Source organism: Paecilomyces variotii (assembly GCF_004022145.1).
Source record: "Paecilomyces variotii strain CBS 101075 chromosome Unknown C8Q69scaffold_7, whole genome shotgun sequence".
In the NCBI taxonomy this organism is placed as follows: Eukaryota; Fungi; Ascomycota; class Eurotiomycetes; order Eurotiales; family Thermoascaceae; genus Paecilomyces; species Paecilomyces variotii.
The window spans coordinates 1518134-1536722 of NW_021167146.1; the positions used below are offsets into that span (position 1 = coordinate 1518134).

General features: G+C 50.1%; 6 protein-coding genes across 6 annotated transcripts; 2 read left to right on the top strand and 4 right to left on the bottom strand.

The window, feature by feature from the left end:
* Positions 1-69: 69 nt before the first annotated feature.
* Positions 70-1707, top strand: C8Q69DRAFT_471513 (hypothetical protein). The gene is made up of 3 exons (XM_028630913.1): positions 70-555; positions 635-760; positions 909-1707. The coding sequence occupies exons 1-3, from the start codon at positions 461-463 to the stop codon at positions 1264-1266; spliced, it is 579 nt and encodes a 192-aa protein (XP_028484430.1). The 5' UTR covers positions 70-460; the 3' UTR covers positions 1267-1707.
* On the bottom strand, positions 1708-3130 carry C8Q69DRAFT_471514 (ubiquinone biosynthesis methyltransferase coq5). Its single transcript, XM_028630914.1, has 2 exons — positions 2870-3130; positions 1708-2770 (listed from the first exon to the last, which is right to left on the bottom strand). Exons 1-2 carry the CDS (start codon positions 3060-3062, stop codon positions 2013-2015), a joined length of 951 nt encoding a protein of 316 aa, XP_028484431.1. The 5' UTR covers positions 3063-3130; the 3' UTR covers positions 1708-2012.
* A 610-nt stretch (positions 3131-3740) lies between these two features.
* On the bottom strand, positions 3741-5475 carry C8Q69DRAFT_304628 (sugar isomerase). The gene is made up of 2 exons (XM_028627187.1): positions 4893-5475; positions 3741-4815 (listed from the first exon to the last, which is right to left on the bottom strand). The coding sequence occupies exons 1-2, from the start codon at positions 5328-5330 to the stop codon at positions 3919-3921; spliced, it is 1335 nt and encodes a 444-aa protein (XP_028484432.1). The 5' UTR covers positions 5331-5475; the 3' UTR covers positions 3741-3918.
* Positions 5476-6646: 1171 nt separating this feature from the next.
* Positions 6647-8238, bottom strand: C8Q69DRAFT_304619 (hypothetical protein). The gene is made up of 3 exons (XM_028627186.1): positions 7644-8238; positions 7314-7587; positions 6647-7260 (listed from the first exon to the last, which is right to left on the bottom strand). The coding sequence occupies exons 1-3, from the start codon at positions 7985-7987 to the stop codon at positions 6982-6984; spliced, it is 897 nt and encodes a 298-aa protein (XP_028484433.1). The 5' UTR covers positions 7988-8238; the 3' UTR covers positions 6647-6981.
* Positions 8239-9813: 1575 nt separating this feature from the next.
* Positions 9814-16239, top strand: C8Q69DRAFT_471527 (putative ubiquitin-protein ligase Ufd4). Its single transcript, XM_028630915.1, has 6 exons — positions 9814-10251; positions 10321-11134; positions 11199-12837; positions 12920-15397; positions 15453-15602; positions 15665-16239. The coding sequence occupies exons 1-6, from the start codon at positions 9968-9970 to the stop codon at positions 15859-15861; spliced, it is 5562 nt and encodes a 1853-aa protein (XP_028484434.1). The 5' UTR covers positions 9814-9967; the 3' UTR covers positions 15862-16239.
* C8Q69DRAFT_471529 (HotDog domain-containing protein) lies at positions 16240-17199 on the bottom strand. The gene is made up of 2 exons (XM_028630916.1): positions 16610-17199; positions 16240-16523 (listed from the first exon to the last, which is right to left on the bottom strand). Exons 1-2 carry the CDS (start codon positions 17063-17065, stop codon positions 16497-16499), a joined length of 483 nt encoding a protein of 160 aa, XP_028484435.1. The 5' UTR covers positions 17066-17199; the 3' UTR covers positions 16240-16496.
* Between the last annotated feature and the right edge of the window lie 1390 nt (positions 17200-18589).

Sequence of the window (18589 nt, forward strand, 5' to 3'; positions counted from 1 at the left end):
CCGCTGCTTATACCAAACTCCTCTTCTTTGTTCATCCTATAGCATGGCTTTTGGCTTCTATATTCCCTTGCTAGCTTGTAGTCACCGGCTGGCGTCATCCTTCTATCAGTGGTTAACGTCATTCATTGTCTCTGCTGCATTCCTTTCTGTTCAGATTCACTTAGGAGGTAATCATGTTTCTTCCCTTTTAGATTCACAGTAGGAGAATAAGATTTCGCATCTCCCTCTTCGGCCATAAAAACCCTTCTCTGTTCCTTCTTCTTCATCTTCCTTTCTCCTCCTTGCACACACTGGGCCGGTTCTACCCCTGGCCCACTGTGCTGGCTTTTATATATCGTGAGGACTTTTACTTAGTTATAGTTAGCTAGCGTCAGTAACCGACGCACATCTTTATCCCCTCCCACTTGTCCTTGCTAAATCCACTATTCTCTGCCGAGTGCCAACTTAGTATCGACGAAGTATGGCGGCACCAATGCAAATCGACAGCGAGCTCTACGAACAATACGACAAGGAATGGGTAGCAAGAGCTTTATGGGATCCCGTCGAATACCAAAGGTAAGAAAGACCACATAGCGACCGCCTATAAGTACAGGCATCATTATTTACTGACAGGTTGTATGTTTTGTTTTTCTAGCTTCCGCAACAACCAGCTAAGAATTCAGCGTGCTGCTATAGAACAATTTCCGAATTCCGCGGACCTTATCGCCGATTCACAGGACAGAATTAATTGGATCGAAAAACATACACCTGCAGGACCAGTGTATGTTTTGCTTTTTTTTTTTCCCCTAGATTATTCTCGCATGGAAGAAGAATATTTTTTCTATGCAATTTTACATACATTAGTTACCCACAGGCACCTGTGATTGCTTAACAAATAGTTAATATTATTTATTTATTTATTGGTTTAGGTTTCCGCCGTCTGAGCCGATAGGACTTACCCTACTCGCATATCATTGCATTGAGAGGCTGAAATATAGCCTGGCTCACATGCCATTCCTAAGTGAATCGAAGAGAGTCAATATCAATGCGGTCATTCGTGCTTACCGTAGCGGTTCCCTGATTCCCAAGCCGGGTGACATTACATACTGGTATGCCGGTATACAGAAAGAAGACCCGGGACCTCCAGGTCAGCGTGATGAAGCTCTTGCTCGGTGGACGAAGGAGCATGGGGAAGGGTCAATGTGGATTGAATCTGTAAGTGTTTTTTTTTTTCCCCTTCGTTGCCTCTCGTTATGTGCCGTTGAAGAAAGGTACCCAACTAAATGATAAATTAACTACCTATAGGTCGTACCAATGCACAACTGTAGCCCGCAAATGGCATCATTACCTATCTATTTACCCACCGTTACCTCAGGTACCTAATTTCAATTCATGGCGACTCGGTACATTTCCCTATGGCCAAACAGACCTATAATTGAGCAACAGTGACCCGATCATCTCTACGGGCCCGGGTCCCGTACTCTGATGGCAAGGTAAGCCATCTACTCCATATCTCTGAATAAGTTAGTTTATAAAGTTGGTAAATGAATGAGGGAGATACGTCATATGCACTTCGTGGCAGACTGCTGGAAGATGCCTGTCCCATTGGGACCTCTCTGGCTCAATTCGATGTGTTGTTTATTTTCAAGAGTACTCCCCTGTATTGCCTGTGGATGTTTAATTATTATTGGCCGATTTAATGACATATAATATCAGTTGTGCAATATAGCACGAGGCCGAGACTAGGATTTAGCATCGTGTAGAGAGTCTGTTTCTTAGATCCAGTAATACATGATAAATAAAAATCGACGATATAGTACAGACGTATCTATCCCCTCGGCATGCACACTTCTTCTCGTGGAGGTCGCATGCAGATCGGATGTTATACTCTCGTGCAACCACGGTGGCATGTCTCGTTTGGGAGACGAGACTGATATCTCCCACGAAGCTTGAAAGTTCTCGCCTTGTGTCGACAATGATAACAAGTGCAAGGACTTTCAAAGCTAATGCCACATCTCATTCATAGCACAAATTTACTCTTTGCGGAGCGGCTTCACACCCTTGTGGATGGCCGCAATACCACAGCTGAGATTCTCATACCCAACGCCCGGGATCAGGAAACCAGCCTTCTGAATCATGCCGCGGAACTCCTCCTGGCTCGGGAACCTCTCGATACTCTCCACCAAATACTGGTAACTGGCCCTATCACCCGCGACAATCTGTCCGATCATAGGAATCGCACTGAAGCTCCATCGCTTGTAGACCTCATTAAACAGGCTGTTTTCAACCTTGCTGAACTCCATACACGCAAACACACCACCAGGCTTCAGCACCCGGAACGCCTCATTCAGCGCGGCCTGCTTGTCGGTAAAGTTACGAATGCCAAACGCGACCGTGTACAGATCGACCGAGTTGTCCGGAATGTCCGGCATCTTCTCCGCGTTGGCCTGCCGGAACGATAGTCTATCGGTGTTGTAGTAAGGTGTCTCGATGCTGCGCTTCTTGCCCTCCGCCAGCATGTCCTTATTGATATCCGCGACTGTGACTCGTGTCTTGTGGTCGTTGTTGATTTTAGTAGCGTGATCAAGCATGCGGAATGCGATGTCGCCGGTCCCGCCGGCGATGTCGAGGATATTCCATCCTTTCTCGGTCTCATTGAGGCGCGAAGGGATCGATGAGCCCGGGTTTAGGGATTGGACAAAGTGATCTTTCCACAGACGGTGGATGCCAAGGGACATGAGATCGTTCATTGTATCGTAGGACGCTGCGACGGAGCTGAATACCGCTCCAACTTTTTTTTCGCGCAGTGTTAATACTCAACTCCGCAGCAGCCCATTGAGCCAATTCAGAACGAAGCATAATGCAGAAATCTAGAAAAAAAAAAACTCACCTAACGTCTCCTTTTGAGCCTCTGGGACCGTCTCGAATCCGAAATGCGTCATGCGGCCATTGGCGTCGGTCTTGGGCGTCTGCTCCTGTCTGGCGCGTACGGAACATGAAAAGCAGCGGAAGGAGCTTCGGGGGGCAACGCTGCTTCGTTTGGCACCCTGCTGGATGCTCCTCCAGAGAGATTTGGAGGACATTGTGACTGTATGAGATTTCGTGCAAGGGAAAGATGGGCGACTGCGGAGGTGAAGTTGGAGGTAGGTTCGTATGCAGAACGTTGCGGAGCTCTCGTTTTCTGCCGGAAAGTCCGAGCTTCTCATTCGTCGGGAAGTTGTCAGGTACGAGACAGCTCGACATGGCCAGGAACAAGGGAGTATATACTAAAATTGTTGTATGCTGCGGTGGATTTTGATTGAATATAGTAATATTTATTACTATTCTGGACCATAAGTCTTGTGAAATCTCCCGATCGTGTGCTCGTGTGCTTTGAGATCCCACCGCAGACCCGTCATGGATGTTTGTCTTTCGATATCAATTGCTATGGTCTATTTTATGCCTCTGGGCATTGAAGTTGAAGGAAGCATACGCATATAAGAAGTCGGAAGTGATTTTAATAGTCGTCAGAGTTATTTTATCAGTGGTTTCCTCCACCAACAAGGTAGAATTCACAATTGACTGCTGCAGTCAAAACTCCTAAATATATCCTACAATGGATGCTCTGACAGATAAACAGAGCCCAAGGTCAGTCCTACATCCAGTTTGCGTGAGCTTTCCCAGACCACCACCCAAAATTTGGAATTTGGTAGATGCCCAAATAGTTGGCAACATTTAATGCAGTCAAAATACTTTCTTTCGCCGATAATATATACGTAGCACCCGTGGCATCGTGCCGTATTGAATGTGAACTTGAAATCAACAAACACTCGAGGTCCTCAAGGTATGGACACGAGATAAACATGATGGGGGAAGAATAAAATAAAGGGAAATCCAGGAAAGTAGAACAGCCGTGAAAGTCGTGATAAATCGTTAAAAGGAAACATTGAATGCGGACTCTCAGTTGTTGTCGTTGAACACCTGCTCTGGCTCGAAAACAGCAACGACATCATTGTCGGCGTTCAGCAAACCGACAACAGAGACGTTGGAGCCTGCTCTCGTCGCATCTGACACTGACTGTCGCACATCGTGAAGCATACTAGCTGCAGACACAAACAACCAATCCTTCTGTTCGACGGCCAGCGGCTCAGAGACGTCTGAGACATTCATATCCACGCTACTGCGGACGGACAGAGAGCGGACACGGCTGGGAGGGATGATTTCTGTAGGCGACAACTTGACCCAGGATTTCGCCGTAGGGTTCTGGATCGCCGTGAGAAGAATATCCAAGATTCGCACGTCACTGACCGAGGAAACAGTGGGAATGCTTGGGAGTGCAACTGCAATGTCGGATACCAATTGCCCACATTTGTTGTCAGAACTTGTGATACCTGCTGTCGGCTCTTGCTCTAGAGACTTCGCCCGGAGATAGTCCGATGGCACAGAAGTGGGCGATATCGATGGGGCTGATGTTGGCATCGATATAGGCGTCGGCGGCGAAAGAGCAGCACCGATGGCGCCGCCTGGATGAAAACTCTTGAAAACCTCTGCGGGTCCCTTTCCCGGAAGAGGATGGAGTTTTCGCGCTGTGGCTATTGCCAGTGCATCCCCAAGCGCCAGTGCTACTGTGGTGGACGAGGTCGGAGCGCACACTCCAAATGAGCTCTCCTCATCCTCATGTATAGGAGCTGGCAGAAGGATCCCCATTTCTGGACGTTGGAACGATAGCAAGGGACAGATAGAAGGATCCATATGAGATGTCATAGCGATCACAGGTACCGTCGATGGAATATGAGGGAGGAGAAGGAGGAGTTCTGGGGTCTTGCCAGAAAACGATATCAGAAGCAGAGTATCGTTCTGTTGAAGATAGGTCAGTAACCGGCTCGATCGATGCAGACTTCGCAGGACAGTCACAGAAAGAGCAAAGCACTTACCGGTCGAATCATCCCTAGGTCTCCATGTAGGGCTTCCGTTGGATGTAAGAATGTACTGTATATGCCCATGCTGTTCATCGTCGCCTCCAACTTCCTCCCAATCTTTCCACTTTTGCCCACACCACATACCACCAATTTCCCGCCTTGCTTTATTGTTCTGACAATTTGGTTGACTGCACGAGCCATGTTCTCCTGAGCCAATCTGTCTGTTTGGTAGATGCATTCCAGATTTGCCAGGGCAGCTTTTTCTGTGGCGATTACATGGATGGCAGTGACCACCGCTGCAGCGTCGTCGTTTGTCCGTAGTTGAGGATCCTCCGGCTCCGGTGGAGTCATCATGAGAGGAGGCATGGCATCTGGTAACGAGCAAATCGAAGAGATCGAAGGGGACACTGGGGTTATCGGCTGCTTGTTGGCTGCCATCGCGATAAAAGCCATGCTCGCCGCTGTGGCTGTGATAATCGGCAAACAGGCCACGCCCGGAGGGTCAGTGGAAAGACGAAGGCCTTATTGCCCTCGTTAGATGCTCCAGGATAATTATTTCCGAAAAAAAGGATGGGGATACCAAGCTGAAGAGTGCGGAGGGGCGGCCAAGGCCGGAAATCGCTATACGCCCATCCCGATGGTGGTTGTGATTGATAACGGCCCCTGGAATGAAACACAGCCCCACACTGGGGATAAGAAAGTAGTACGATAATGAGCGGAACAAAGGAGAGAAGAATAGTTAACTAACAGTCCGTTTGAGCTGGACGATAATCATAATCAATTTCGCGTGCAACAATCTCGCCAATTGGGGCGAATGGAGGGGGAGGGGCAATCCGGCAAAACGATTCGCTGCCCTCGGCTGCTGGACTTGGCGGGCAAAGAGAAGAGAAAGGATTGTTATTATTATGGCTGATCACATCATCGCCGTGGTGAATTTCGAGATTTCCCGTAATCCACCAACACCAAAAGATGAAGCGTAGAGGGCAAATAGATACGGAGTAATGTATATGCATTATGCCAAAATATGGTATACGTACTTGCAACTGCATGCTGGATGCACAAGTGCGAATCCTCTCAGCTTTCGATCCACTGCGGGGTTTGCATACCAGATCAGTCGAGATCGTAACTTATCGTCGTTCTTCTTACCGCTCAGGGAGATTTCGGCCTCTGATTAGCCTGACTTGTGCACCATCGTCAGTCAGTTCCAATAATATTCGTATACAGGCTTTCATTGGAGATACCATATGTGTCTATAGCCAGAGAATGGCTGGCTGAACATGCCATCGGCAACGCTTTGGGGAACAGATTATCGCATGTTTGCCACAGTTCGACTAACCTGCACATTTCTCCAATAACATTAGGCGGTCGCTGTCGAACCGTCACCTATGTAGTTGCACTAGATACAGGTCAAATTATTCCATCCGTGTTCAGGTGAACTCAAGACCAAAACCAGGCTGATGTCCAAAATTCAATCCGATCCACTAATCTAGGTGCAATATGCGCCACTCTTCCGTATCCAAGACACTTTTCGTAGCACCAAGCTTTCTTCGTCTGTAAGGAAACGAGGAATATATGTACAAAGGGTATCCAACGTTGCAAATCATAAAAACACTCTGTGTACGGCCGAACCGTTCCTCGTAGCGCTTGAGGCGCCGCGGGCAGCCGCCGGCACAGACACGTAAAACAAGTTAAAACAAGTCTCCCTGACAGGCAGCAATATCTAATGGTAAGGCCGCCCTCGTGTTAAGAAGATACGACGAAACAGATCAATCGCCCTCGGTCAGCAACGCATGACGGGGAACCTATCGTGCTTAGAAGTCTGCCACACAGCAGCGCTCCTGTGAGGTCGATAGTCGATGAAACTCCCGGAAAAACACGAATTATCGTCGCTCATGACAGGCCTCCTGTTGTGCATGTGTACGACGTCGACAGTTAGATGATGATGATAATCTTGACGCAGGGTTGGCAGTGGTGTTGCAGTTTCATGGTATCAATGTAAGACTCGACCAGGGTAGCCGTTGAGTCTCCGTATCGTCTCTTGTTGAAGTTCCTAGGCTCACTCCCTCTAGGCCGAAAGTACTCCAGGGAATGGTGCCCTCGAAATTCAATCCGAGCTCACGACTTGTTTGCCCTTGCCCTTGTCATTTGTCTTGGTACCGGCCGCTCCGTCGTCCTCGTAGAGATGGTGTTGCTCGATATAGTGGATGACAGGAACCGGGATAAGGTAACGCACGCTCATCTCTCGTCTCAAGAATAGACGGATCTTAGTGCTGCTGACGTCATTCTGGATGAGCTGCTGAATCACATAGATGTTATCCTTCCACGGCTGCAAGCTCGCAAGCGCCTCGTCGATGTCTGTGCCGCTGCGCTCGACGATGAAAGACTAGAAAGAAGATCAGCCAGGTCGCATATGCTGCCGGATAGGATCGCACGCACTCCATATTTACCCAGGATGTGATCAAGATCCTTCTCACTCCACACACCAGGAGTCGACATGGTGTGAATCAAATCCGCACCCGCCAGAAGGGCCACGCGGACCGGCTTGCGCGTCCCATTTCCGGTGTCAATGCCCTTCCGCACCGTGTTTATCTCGTAGTCAAAATGATCCAGGACAATAGCGGTAGGCTGATATTCCTTCTGCATCGGCTCCCACGGATCCACCATTAGCCAGTCGGACGTCTGCTCGACCGCCAGTTGGCACATGGCGATGCTGTTCACAATTTCTCAGTAGCTGTCTCTAATCAAACTAACAACGATGCGCCCTACCGATGCTCTGCGCTAGCCAGACCAGCCTTACGATAGGCGTCGGACACAGGGGACAGATAGCCCCCGATCAGCTCGAAGTCCGTGCTGAACTTGACGTAATCGGACGCCATCTCGAACATCCGCAAGTGTAGGTAGGTAATGGGGGAGAATGAACCACACGCAACCAGGAGGAGTGGTGTTTTCTCTGGATCATCCATCACCTTCTTCAGGCGCTGCTCGGGGAAGGCGTAGTCCTCCATTGGTGCTGGGGGGAGAGATGGTGGCACCTGGTGCACGTCGTCACTCTTCTCTCCGGTCGTCGCCATGGCCGCGGATGAATGTGAATCTGGTCTCAGGAGGCTCATCCGCTGGATGCCTCGATGGGTTTATTTAAGGCCGGTCTTGACCGGAACCAGAGGAGCGGTGGACGGATGTAGTCGGGGGAAGACTTGGAGTGAGGGGGAGGAGGAGAATGAAGCGGAGCCGCCTAGACGAGACGACGGAGTGGGTTGTATGTAATATGGGCAGGTCGTCCAAAGGGCTCGAGAGATGGGGAGACAAGATTGAAGTTAGAGTACCCCAACAGCAGCGAGATAGGGTTAAAAAGGATAAAGGAGGAGTCTCAATGCCAGTCACTTCCTGCTGCACCCCGAGGTTACTGGTGACGGCTTAAAAAAAGCACTTGGTCGTCTTCCCCAAGTGGAGGGGAGCGTACACTAAGCGGCTGTCGGTCACCGAAGAATGCCAGGCGCGGGGCGCTAAAAGAAGCTTGCGAGCACGCGAGCGGGGGAAGACCGGTAGAGAAAACGCTGACAGATCAAGTCACGGCATGAGCAAGTTGCTGTTGATGGATGGATCTGGTTGAATTTAACAAAAGAAAGTGTAGAGGGGAGAGAGAGCGGGAGAGACAGAGAATCGATGGGCACAGTCTTGAATTAGTAAGAGAGTCTGGGAGGCAAAAGCAACGGACGTTAGAGAAGAAGATCCATTACGCGGGGACGATCCGATGCGGCAACCGATAAGGCAGCATTCGGACATGAGAACCCGTGGGATCAGAACAGCTATTGTTATTATTATTATAGAGTAGATGGTAATATTCCAAGGTTATTATTGCGCTTGTTAAGCTTCATAGGTCAATAATTCTAGCCGTCTTGGTCTAATGCACCTTGGTGGAAGCCTGTACCATACTTAAGTATCTATGAACTTAGCGGCGTAGCCATCAAGGCTCCAGGCTGGAAGAATATAGTACGTACTTAGTTATCTCTATTTAATTAACTAGTTATTTCCGTCAACTCTGGCTAAGAAATACAACAGCATTAGTTATTAGTTACTCCTCTGCCGTGCTTCCAGCGTAAAGGCCCATCGGGAGGGTCAATAATTTCCCAAGTACTGTACTTAAATGATCTCAGACGGCATACTTTGATACTCCGTAAGTAATTGCAGTAGAATGCCGTCAGGATTCAGTGTAAGCAGCCATGCAGGACAGGAAGGCCATTACTCCCTTTGTAGAACTACACAGCGCCCGAATCTCGATGGAATCTTGAAGGTCCTCGTCGATTTCCGTCTCCGTCCATGTCCAGGGCGGTGGAGGAGAAGGTTGGTGCGGTGCGTTGTTCGCTGCGCTCTCGCCGTCTCGCGGTCTCCGAACTTCAGCAGACGAATCACTCGAATCACAAACGGGCTCAACGTCGCCCAACGTCCATCGTTGCCAACACCTTCTTCACTCCATCTCGATCCGGATCCTCGACCATCTCCCTCATCGCTTTTCTGCCTCTAGCTGAAAGCCGCCGATTCTTACGTCTGATCCTAAAAGGAGTGCTCACCTTCTCGCTACTCAGCCAACCAGCTGCGGATGGCGAGTTGACGGTGACGACCGAGCGAGCACATCGATCGAGCTCCTCCCAGACAAACTTATGGCCAGACGAACGGCCACTCTTGATCACCAGGACCCTCTCGAGGACTTTTCCACCATCTCTCCCCCGTCGACCTCTACTGTATCGACTGTCTCTACTGGAGCTTCCGCCACCTCTTCTTCACTGAGGTACTGCTGCCCGTCCATCTCCTATTGATTGATTGATTGATTGATCGATGCATTGCTCTTTGACCGCCATCCTCGTCGTCAACCCGTTTATCTCTTGTTGACCCTGGCACCGACTCAGGTGAACGGTATTTCCTACATCTGGCTGCTTCAGTTCCGCAGTGGTGACGGCATTACTGTTGTTCCTGATCCTATCTGCATACTCGTCATCTATTATCGCCCACCAGACTGCCCCTCTTCGCCATCTCTTGCTCGTCTTTTCTCGCACCACCACCACCGCCCGTTCTCTATCGGAAACCACTTGCTTATGTCCTCCAGGATTACTCGCTCCGCTGCGAGACTGGCAGCTGAACCCCCTGTGTCCACCAGCACCGGAACCTCCGCCTCGATCCCCGCCGCCGGTCCGGCCCCATCTCGGAAACGGAAAGCCCCTGTACGACGTGACCGTTCCCTAGACGAGTCGGAGCGACCAACACCTGCATCACCTCCCCGGAGAGCAAAGAGACAACGGACTGCAGCTTCCGCTCAGATCGCTGCACCAACGGAACCGCGACGCGGCCCTCGCAACGGTCCAGCAATGTCACAGCAGAGGTGCGTGAGCTCCCGTCCCCCTCCTTATCAAATCCCGGGAGATAGAGCTGACCAGCGGCCGCTACCCAGTTCGTCATCACGCCCCTCTGATGAGTCCTCGAGAGTCCCAGCATCCGCGTCTGCGTCGAGACGGAAATCAAGCAACAACAGAAAGACCACACAGGGTAAGGGTGATGGGATTTTGGTTCGAGGGACCGTCGGGTCGACTGACACAGATCCCACTCTAGATGCTCGGACAGCCACCCAGTCGCCTCCCGCACGACGACAGAAGAAGCGACCGTCGAAGCAAAGCTCCGATCTTATCATGAAGGAATCAGAGGAGGACTACGCTGAAAGAGAGAAGAAGGAGGAACGGGATTCTTCGCCACCGAGTGAGAGCAATGACGGCACAAATCATTCTGCTTTCAACGACGACGACGATGATGACGATGAAGACGATGAGGACCCCTTCCGCAGCAGTCTTTTCGGATCCAGGAGTCCGATGGGCCTACAAAGCACCCTTCGTGCGTTAAGCGGTATGATGTCGGGTACATCGTCGCGCTTGCGCGACATACTAAGTAATCTACGGATGAGAGATGATCCGTCGTTGCAGCTGATCGCATTGCAGGAGTTGTCGGATCTCCTGCTCGTCTCAAATGAAGATAATCTTTCAGGGCAGTTCTCACCGGACCCTTACGTCAAAGAATTAGTGGCCCTGATGCAGCCGAGTGATTTTGGAGAAGAGAACCCGGAGATTATGCTGCTAGCCTGTCGCTGCTTGGCCAACTTGATGGAAGCTCTGCGCGGTTCGGTGGCGAACGTGGTCTATGGCGGTGCGGTGCCAGTTCTGTGCCAAAAGCTCCTAGACATACAATTCATCGACTTGGCTGAACAAGCACTGAGTGTAAGTCTCTAGCGCCGTGTAAAGGTAATATGATACATGAAACACTAACCCGATCCTACTATAGACTCTGGCAAAGATCTCCGTTGACTTTCCGGCATCTATCGTTCGCGAAGGTGGTCTGACGGCTTGTCTGACCTATCTCGATTTCTTTCCCACCAGTACGCAACGGACTGCAGTCACGACAGCTGCCAATTGCTGCCGTAATCTGCCTCACGATGCCTTCCCTGTGGTTCGAGATGTCATGCCAACCCTTCTCAACGTCCTCTCAAGCAATGACCAAAAGGTCGTCGAGCAGGGATGCCTCTGTGTTTCAAGAATAGTGGAGAGCTTCAAGAACAAGCCCGACAAGCTGGAACAGTTGATCAAGCCTGAAATGCTGAAAGCAGTTTTGCGACTTTTGCTGCCGGGAACTACAAACTTGATCGGACCACATATCCATACCCAGTTTCTACGTGTCCTGGCTATTGTGTCAAAAGCCAGCCCACGTCTCTCCGTAGAACTGTTGAAGATGGATGTGGTCGACACTCTTTACCAGATCTTGACGGGCGTCTCTGCTCCACCCAATGTTGAAGGCGCGCCTATCAAGATTGACAATGTGCTGATAATGCAGGCCCTGATCCATCGGCCGCGAGAGCAGGTGTTCGAAACGCTCAATGTCATCTGTGAGCTGCTGCCAGAGATCCCTCGACGTGAATCCTCGCCTGTAGATGACGACCTATTGCGCGTTGGTTTGGACAGTGACATCGTTTTCAAGTCAGCGAAGATAAGGGAGACTGCAGAGAAGCGACGGCAGTTACTGCTGGATTGTCGGCCGGAGCTCAAGCGTTTTGCGATGATTCTCATGCCAACGTTGACGGATGCTTACTCTAGTACGGTCAATCTGGGCGTGCGACAGAAGGTCCTCACTGCTCAGCTGAAAATGCTGCAGAACCTTGACGCTGCAGTGATCGAAGAAGCCCTGCGTATTGTCCCCTATGCGTCTTTCCTCGCCGCCATTCTTTCACAGAAGGACCATCCCTCCCTCGTGTCCTTGGCCTTGCAATGCGCTGAGATACTCTTCCAACGCCTGGAGAACATCTACCAGTATCAATTCCACCGTGAAGGGGTGATATCGGAAATTATCAAACTCGCCGAGAAACCTCTGTCAACCGACAGACACTCCAAGTCCCCCAGGGCTGCTACTTCTGAGAATGCGAGGTCAAATAAGCGCTCCGTATCCCCTGCTGGAAGTGACGACATGACGGATAGGAGAGATGATACTCCTGAAAATGATGAGCACGATGACGAGGATGACCAGGATGTTGAAGAGGACGAAGACGACCAAGATGACGACCAGGATGATGAGAATAATGACATGTCCGATTCGGAAACCTCTTCGTTTTCTAGCCGCCCCCTGTCCCAGACTATGGATGCCGTCATCAACGACCAGGTTGTCCGTCATGCCCGTGCCTTCTTGCAGCTATACGAGGCAAGCGAAGGCAAGGCTATGCATGATAGAGCCACCAAAATCCTCAATCAGCTACAAGAACTTGCGGCAGACATCGAGGCATGTTATCAGCACGGAGGCAGTGGCGAGGGCTCGGCTCTTTTTCAGAGATTGGCTTCCTACTTCGACGGAGATGCGCTGGAGAGCATTACCAGCTCCGAGTTGCTCAATTCTGGTATTATCAAGGTCTTACTGGATGTTGTTGGTAACCCTCAAGGTATGGCCATGACGCCCTCCCCCCGACACCCCCCTCCCCCAGCTCATGTCGATGATATATTGACACTTGTTCTTATCCACAGCTCCCTCTATGCGTGCTGCTCGCACGGCCTTCTTGCAGGCCTTCATGGGTAAAACCATTTCAGATGAGGCCAAGAGCCAGACGTCTGCTACCACCCCTTTCTCTATTCTTATTCAAAAACTCCACGATCTCCTCAGTAGAACAGAACATTTCGAAGTCATCACCGTCAGTCACAACTTGTTGGAGAACACCCGCAGCAATGCCGCCTACATGCTTGGCAAACAGCTTCGACTCAAATTGGTGGCAGACGACGACTCTGATATCCCCCGACCATATAAGAACATCATGGTTTCGATCCACGCTATTGCCACTTTCAAATCACTTGACGATTTCCTACGTCCTCGCATCAGCTTATCTGATCGGCCTAGGGTCTCACGAACAAGAGAGACCATTCTTTCTCAGCTTGCCGGTGCCGCACGACTTCGTGATTTCCCCGGTGGCGGTAGTGATCTTCTAGGCGGTGATTCGTCGACTACACAACCGCAATCGCGCACCAACTCTGGTACGCATGATGCGGAGCTTGCCGCTAGTGCAAAGCACCCTTTGGCGCAGCGCTCATCTACGGATAGCTCGCGCGGCCGTCGAGGGACTAGTAGGCGGGCAAGCCGCCAGGAATCTGCCCACTCAGAGGATGAACGAGCGAATGAACCACTGGAGTGCGCAGACGAGAGGCAGTTGAGCGAAGATGAGGACGACGATGACGGTGCAGACGAAGATGAGCTCAATGCTATCGTTGACGATCTGGACGATGATATGTCCGACGACAATGCACCGGATCCTAGCGCAGTCAATATGGAGGTTGCCTCTACGGGCAGAATCACAGCGCGAAAGGAAGATGGTACCCGCGTAGCAACCCCCTCGCAGTCGACGCCGACTTCCAAGCCTCCCTCATCAGCAGCCAACTCTGGGCTACAGTCGATGGGTGGTAGTTCGCTAGCTCTTGCTGGTCGTCCATTTTCGTCATACGCTGCGGCTATGGCTTCGATTCCTCAGGACTGGCATATCGAATTCACTATGGACGGCAAGCCCATCTCAAACGAGACGACTATCTATCGCGCAGTTCACCAGCAGCGTGAGAATTTGGAGGAGTCCTATGGCAGAAATGTCTGGTCCGCTGTGCACACTGTGAAGTTCAGGCGTGTTCCTGGACCGCCACCTCCTGAGCCATCTACACTCGCAGCTGTGGGATCCGACACTTCTACCCATGAAGATGACTCCAGATTGCCCCCTTCTCTCAATAAGGACCCCACCACTGCCTCTATCCTTCAACTGCTGGGCGTATTGCACGAGATCAACGTCCATCTGGATGACATACTGACCGAAAGCAAGGAACTGATTGCCATCACACCTGAACCGTTGAACCAGTTCATCAACACGAAGCTTACTGCGAAGCTCAACCGACAGCTAGAGGAGCCATTGATAGTTGCCAGCAGTTGTCTCCCGAGCTGGAGCGAAGACCTTGCGCGTCAGTTCCCATTCCTGTTCCCGTTTGAAACAAGGCATTTGTTCCTCCAATCGACGGCATTTGGCTACTCCCGGTCGATGATGAGATGGCAGAATTCTCAGTCTGGGGATGATAGCCGCCGTGATCAAGGACATGATGATCGTCCATTCCTGGGGCGTCTTCAGCGGCAAAAGGTTCGAATCTCCAGGTCTCGAATTCTAGAGTCAGCCATGAAGGTCATGGAGCTCTATGGATCGTCGCCTAGTGTTTTGGAGGTCGAGTACTTTGAGGAGGTCGGCACCGGCTTGGGCCCTACTCTTGAATTTTACTCCACTGTTTCCAAGGAATTCTCAAAGAAGAAACTTAAGATCTGGAGGGAGAATGAGTCAAACGATCGCGATGAATATGCCTTTGGCAAGCTAGGTCTCTTCCCAGCCCCAATGAGTGACGAACAGGCAGCCAGTGAAGCAGGCAAGAAGCAACTGCAGCTCTTCAAGACCTTGGGTAAATTTGTTGCTCGCTCGATGCTTGATTCGCGAATCATCGATATCTCGTTCAACCCTACGTTCTTCCGTATTGGTGACAGTGCGTCTACAGTGACACCGTCATTGGGCACAGTGAAGGCTGTCGACCAAGATCTGGCGAATTCTCTTCTTCTCGTCAAGCGGTTTGCCAATGCTAAGAAGTCAATTGACGAAGACAAGGCTCTGTCTCCCGCCCAGAAAGTTCAATGTCTCCGACAAATCGAGGTCGACGGTGTTAAGGTAGAGGATCTAGCGCTTGATTTCACTCTCCCGGGATATCCTGCCATTGAGTTGATCAAGAACGGTGCCAACATCCCAGTGACGATCGATAATGTCGATCTCTATCTCGATCGAGTCATCGACATGACTCTTGGTAGCGGTGTTAGACGTCAAGTAGATGCTTTCCGATCAGGCTTCTCACAAGTTTTCCCGTATTCCTCACTTCGCGCCTTCACCCCCAATGAGCTGGTCATGCTGTTTGGCCGGGTAGAGGAAGATTGGTCTATTGAAAGTAAGCTGCAGCAGTCTTTATGGTTTGTCTGTCTTTTGCTAACATCGCCTTTCAGCACTCATGGATTCAATCAAGGCGGACCACGGTTTCAACATGGATAGCAGGAGCGTGCGGAACCTTCTGCAGACCATGAGCGCACTGAATCCTCAAGAGCGTCGAGACTTCCTTCAGTTTGTCACCGGTAGCCCTAAGCTTCCAATTGGAGGTGAGTTGAAATTGCCGTGTTATTGTCGCGCTATTTGGCACTAAACTAACATGCGCATGTAGGGTTCAAAAGTCTGACGCCTATGTTCACCGTCGTCTGCCGCCCCAGCGAACCACCATATACATCTGATGACTATTTGCCTAGCGTAATGACCTGCGTGAACTATCTCAAGCTTCCTGATTACAGCAGCTTAGACATCCTTCGACAGCGGCTGTCTGTGGCGATCAAGGAAGGCCAGGGAGCTTTTCATCTGTCGTAATCTTTTTTTCCCCGCCTTTATTCTGTCTCTGTTCGCTTCTCACATCTTTTTCTTATCTTTTTCCCCTTGCGGACTGATAGTAAAGTTACCCATTGTCACCTCATAAACATACCCTGATTATTTCGGAACGGACAAGGTTGTTTTGCTAGCATGGTCAATCAGGGTCTAGGGCTGGTGGGGGTTGTCTTGATTCTGACCGGTTGTCGATCCAGACTTCGTTGCTCAGGCGCATTGGCTGTGTGTAATCAAATATGATTTAGACTGCAATGAATACATGAACAATAGCACCTGTGCAATGATCGTTCCTTATGACTTGATATTGGAAGTTATCTCTCCCTGCGTGCTCTCCTCTTACTCCGGCCTCTCTGAATAATAACTATAATATTGCTTTGTTTAATTATCTATCTACCCAAGTCTATGTCTATAATCTATCTGTCTATCATGCAAATGATGAGGGTAACGTATTCCATCAAATGAGAAAATCAAAAAAAGCAAGCCGTATCTAAACCGGATTATAAATAACCCCATACTAGTAGTTAATTCAACTGTTGTAAACTGAGTAGCGGATCAGTGCCCGAGGCCACCAGGTCCGGTCCTCTCCGGGATCAGTCCGTCTGAAGGGTACTTATCCCATCTCAGCTCTTATATAACGAGGGCATAGACTACATGCCATGATGAATCATTAGTCAAAAACACCTCCGGAAACAAGAAAACAGCAAGGATAGAAAGGGAAGCTGGATATACTCACATCCGCAAACTTCGGCTCCACAAACAACGACTTTCCCTCGGCAACCACCACACTCTCCCCCTCCCCCTCATTTCCATTGCCGTCCCCTCTCGCCAACATCTCCAACTTGCCTTCCACCCACGCCTTCCTCCCCTCCACGCTAACCGTCCTCGACTTCAACGCATACCACTCGCCCGGCCTCGCTGGCGCGCGATAATCCACGCTCAAATTCGCCGTAACGCCCAACTTGCTCTTAAAATTCGGCATGGCCAGCCTCGCAAACACTTCGTCAAACATCACCGACAACAGACCTCCATGGACGAAGCCCGGATGGCCACATAGTTCAGGTCCGATGTAGAAAAAGGAAACGAGTTCATTCGACGCTTTTGAGTAGAACATGTACGGTGGCAGGGGGATCTTAGCTGAGCCGGCCAACGCGCCCGCGACGAGATGGTAGGGTTTCAGAGACGCGTCCATTGTCTCGTGAGGACGGGTCTCGTAGAATGAGGAGTTTTGACGATGTGATTGGAACAGAGGGTGGGAGGTAATTTGTGATTCTAACACGGAACGGGATGGTGTGCTTGTGAGCTCGGTAATTGAAGGTGTGTTGTGTTCTGATGATGATGATGATGATGATGATGGGCTATTTTCGTCGTAGCCCACGGCGGATATTTGCATTGGTCGTGAGAGCCTCGGGGCAGTGGTGGTGGATGAGGATATCTGCGTCCCATATTGGGAGATAAGGGGACGCAATCGTGAAGAGAGCCGCGAGGCTCGAGGGAGGAGGAACATTTTGGATGCGATTCCTGGGTAGGCTTTGGTATCTAGATGAGGGATTATATATCTGAATTTGCCAGTCAGTAAGTGCTAACTTGGATGATATATCGCGAGTTTGGAATTGATTCTACAGACGGATCATACAAAACGGCAAGGAAGCGCAACCACCAACTTATGGTATGTACGTACCTGAAGTATTGGCAGTTATTCGCTTATCGTCACCACAAATGACGTGCCTGAGCTTCTTCGGTCGAAGATGGCGCAGGAAATGAAACGGGTAATAACAGATCTGACCAGTTGGTATGTTCGATCTTGTGAAATCAGGCAAAGAAAAAAGCAGACGTCGAAACAAAGATCGCGCACCCTAGAGTAGAGGAGGAGTAAGGGTCTCGGAAGGCCGTGGAATCCTCCAATCTGGCGGGCCTGACCGAGGTGGTGGTGATTACAGAAAAGTTTAAGCTGGTGGGTCACTGGACTATTTTTTTTACACATGGTCGCTTTTTTTTTCTTTTCTTTTCCCATCCAGGCGTGGCTGGTGGAGTCTTTGTCTATTTCCGTCTGGTTTCGGGATGAGTATCGGCAAGCCGAACTGATAAGATTTGACCAGATCAATCAATCCAAGAACTGCTTCCGATTTTCCCTTCCGCTCGGGATAGCAAAAGTCAAAAAGCGCATACTCTATCTATGGTACTTGACGAAGGCATCTACAACAATACATACAGTAACTTACAATCCCTCTACCTACCAGATCTCTAAGTAGTACTCTAGACTAGACCAGACTAGACTATGCGGAATGACGATCTCTTTTCGCCCGAGTGCAGGGATCCTTATATTTCCGATATCCATGTGCTAGTTAGTTATTATTATCACTAGATAGATAGATCCTCGAGCACTCTAGTAACTAGTAAGATGAGCCTGTAAGAGATTCCTATCCACCCCGTGCTTATCAGCCTTTCGGAATAACGGAAGTTTAGAACAAGCAAAACTGCCATATGCGGTTAGAAAGATCTACTAGTACTGTACATGTTGTCTGTGCTGTGACGGGTTGAACTCGTCGTTGGCAACGGTCTCTCCGCATCGCGGAGTAAAACGGGATAGATCAGGTTGTTTCGGAGGTTGTTGCCTTTCTTTGCGCCATTATTATTTTTTGGGGAATTTGTAATTCAGATGAAGATAGGATGGTGTGTACCTTGGCAGGTTGTATGTACCAAAGCTGAAAAGCTG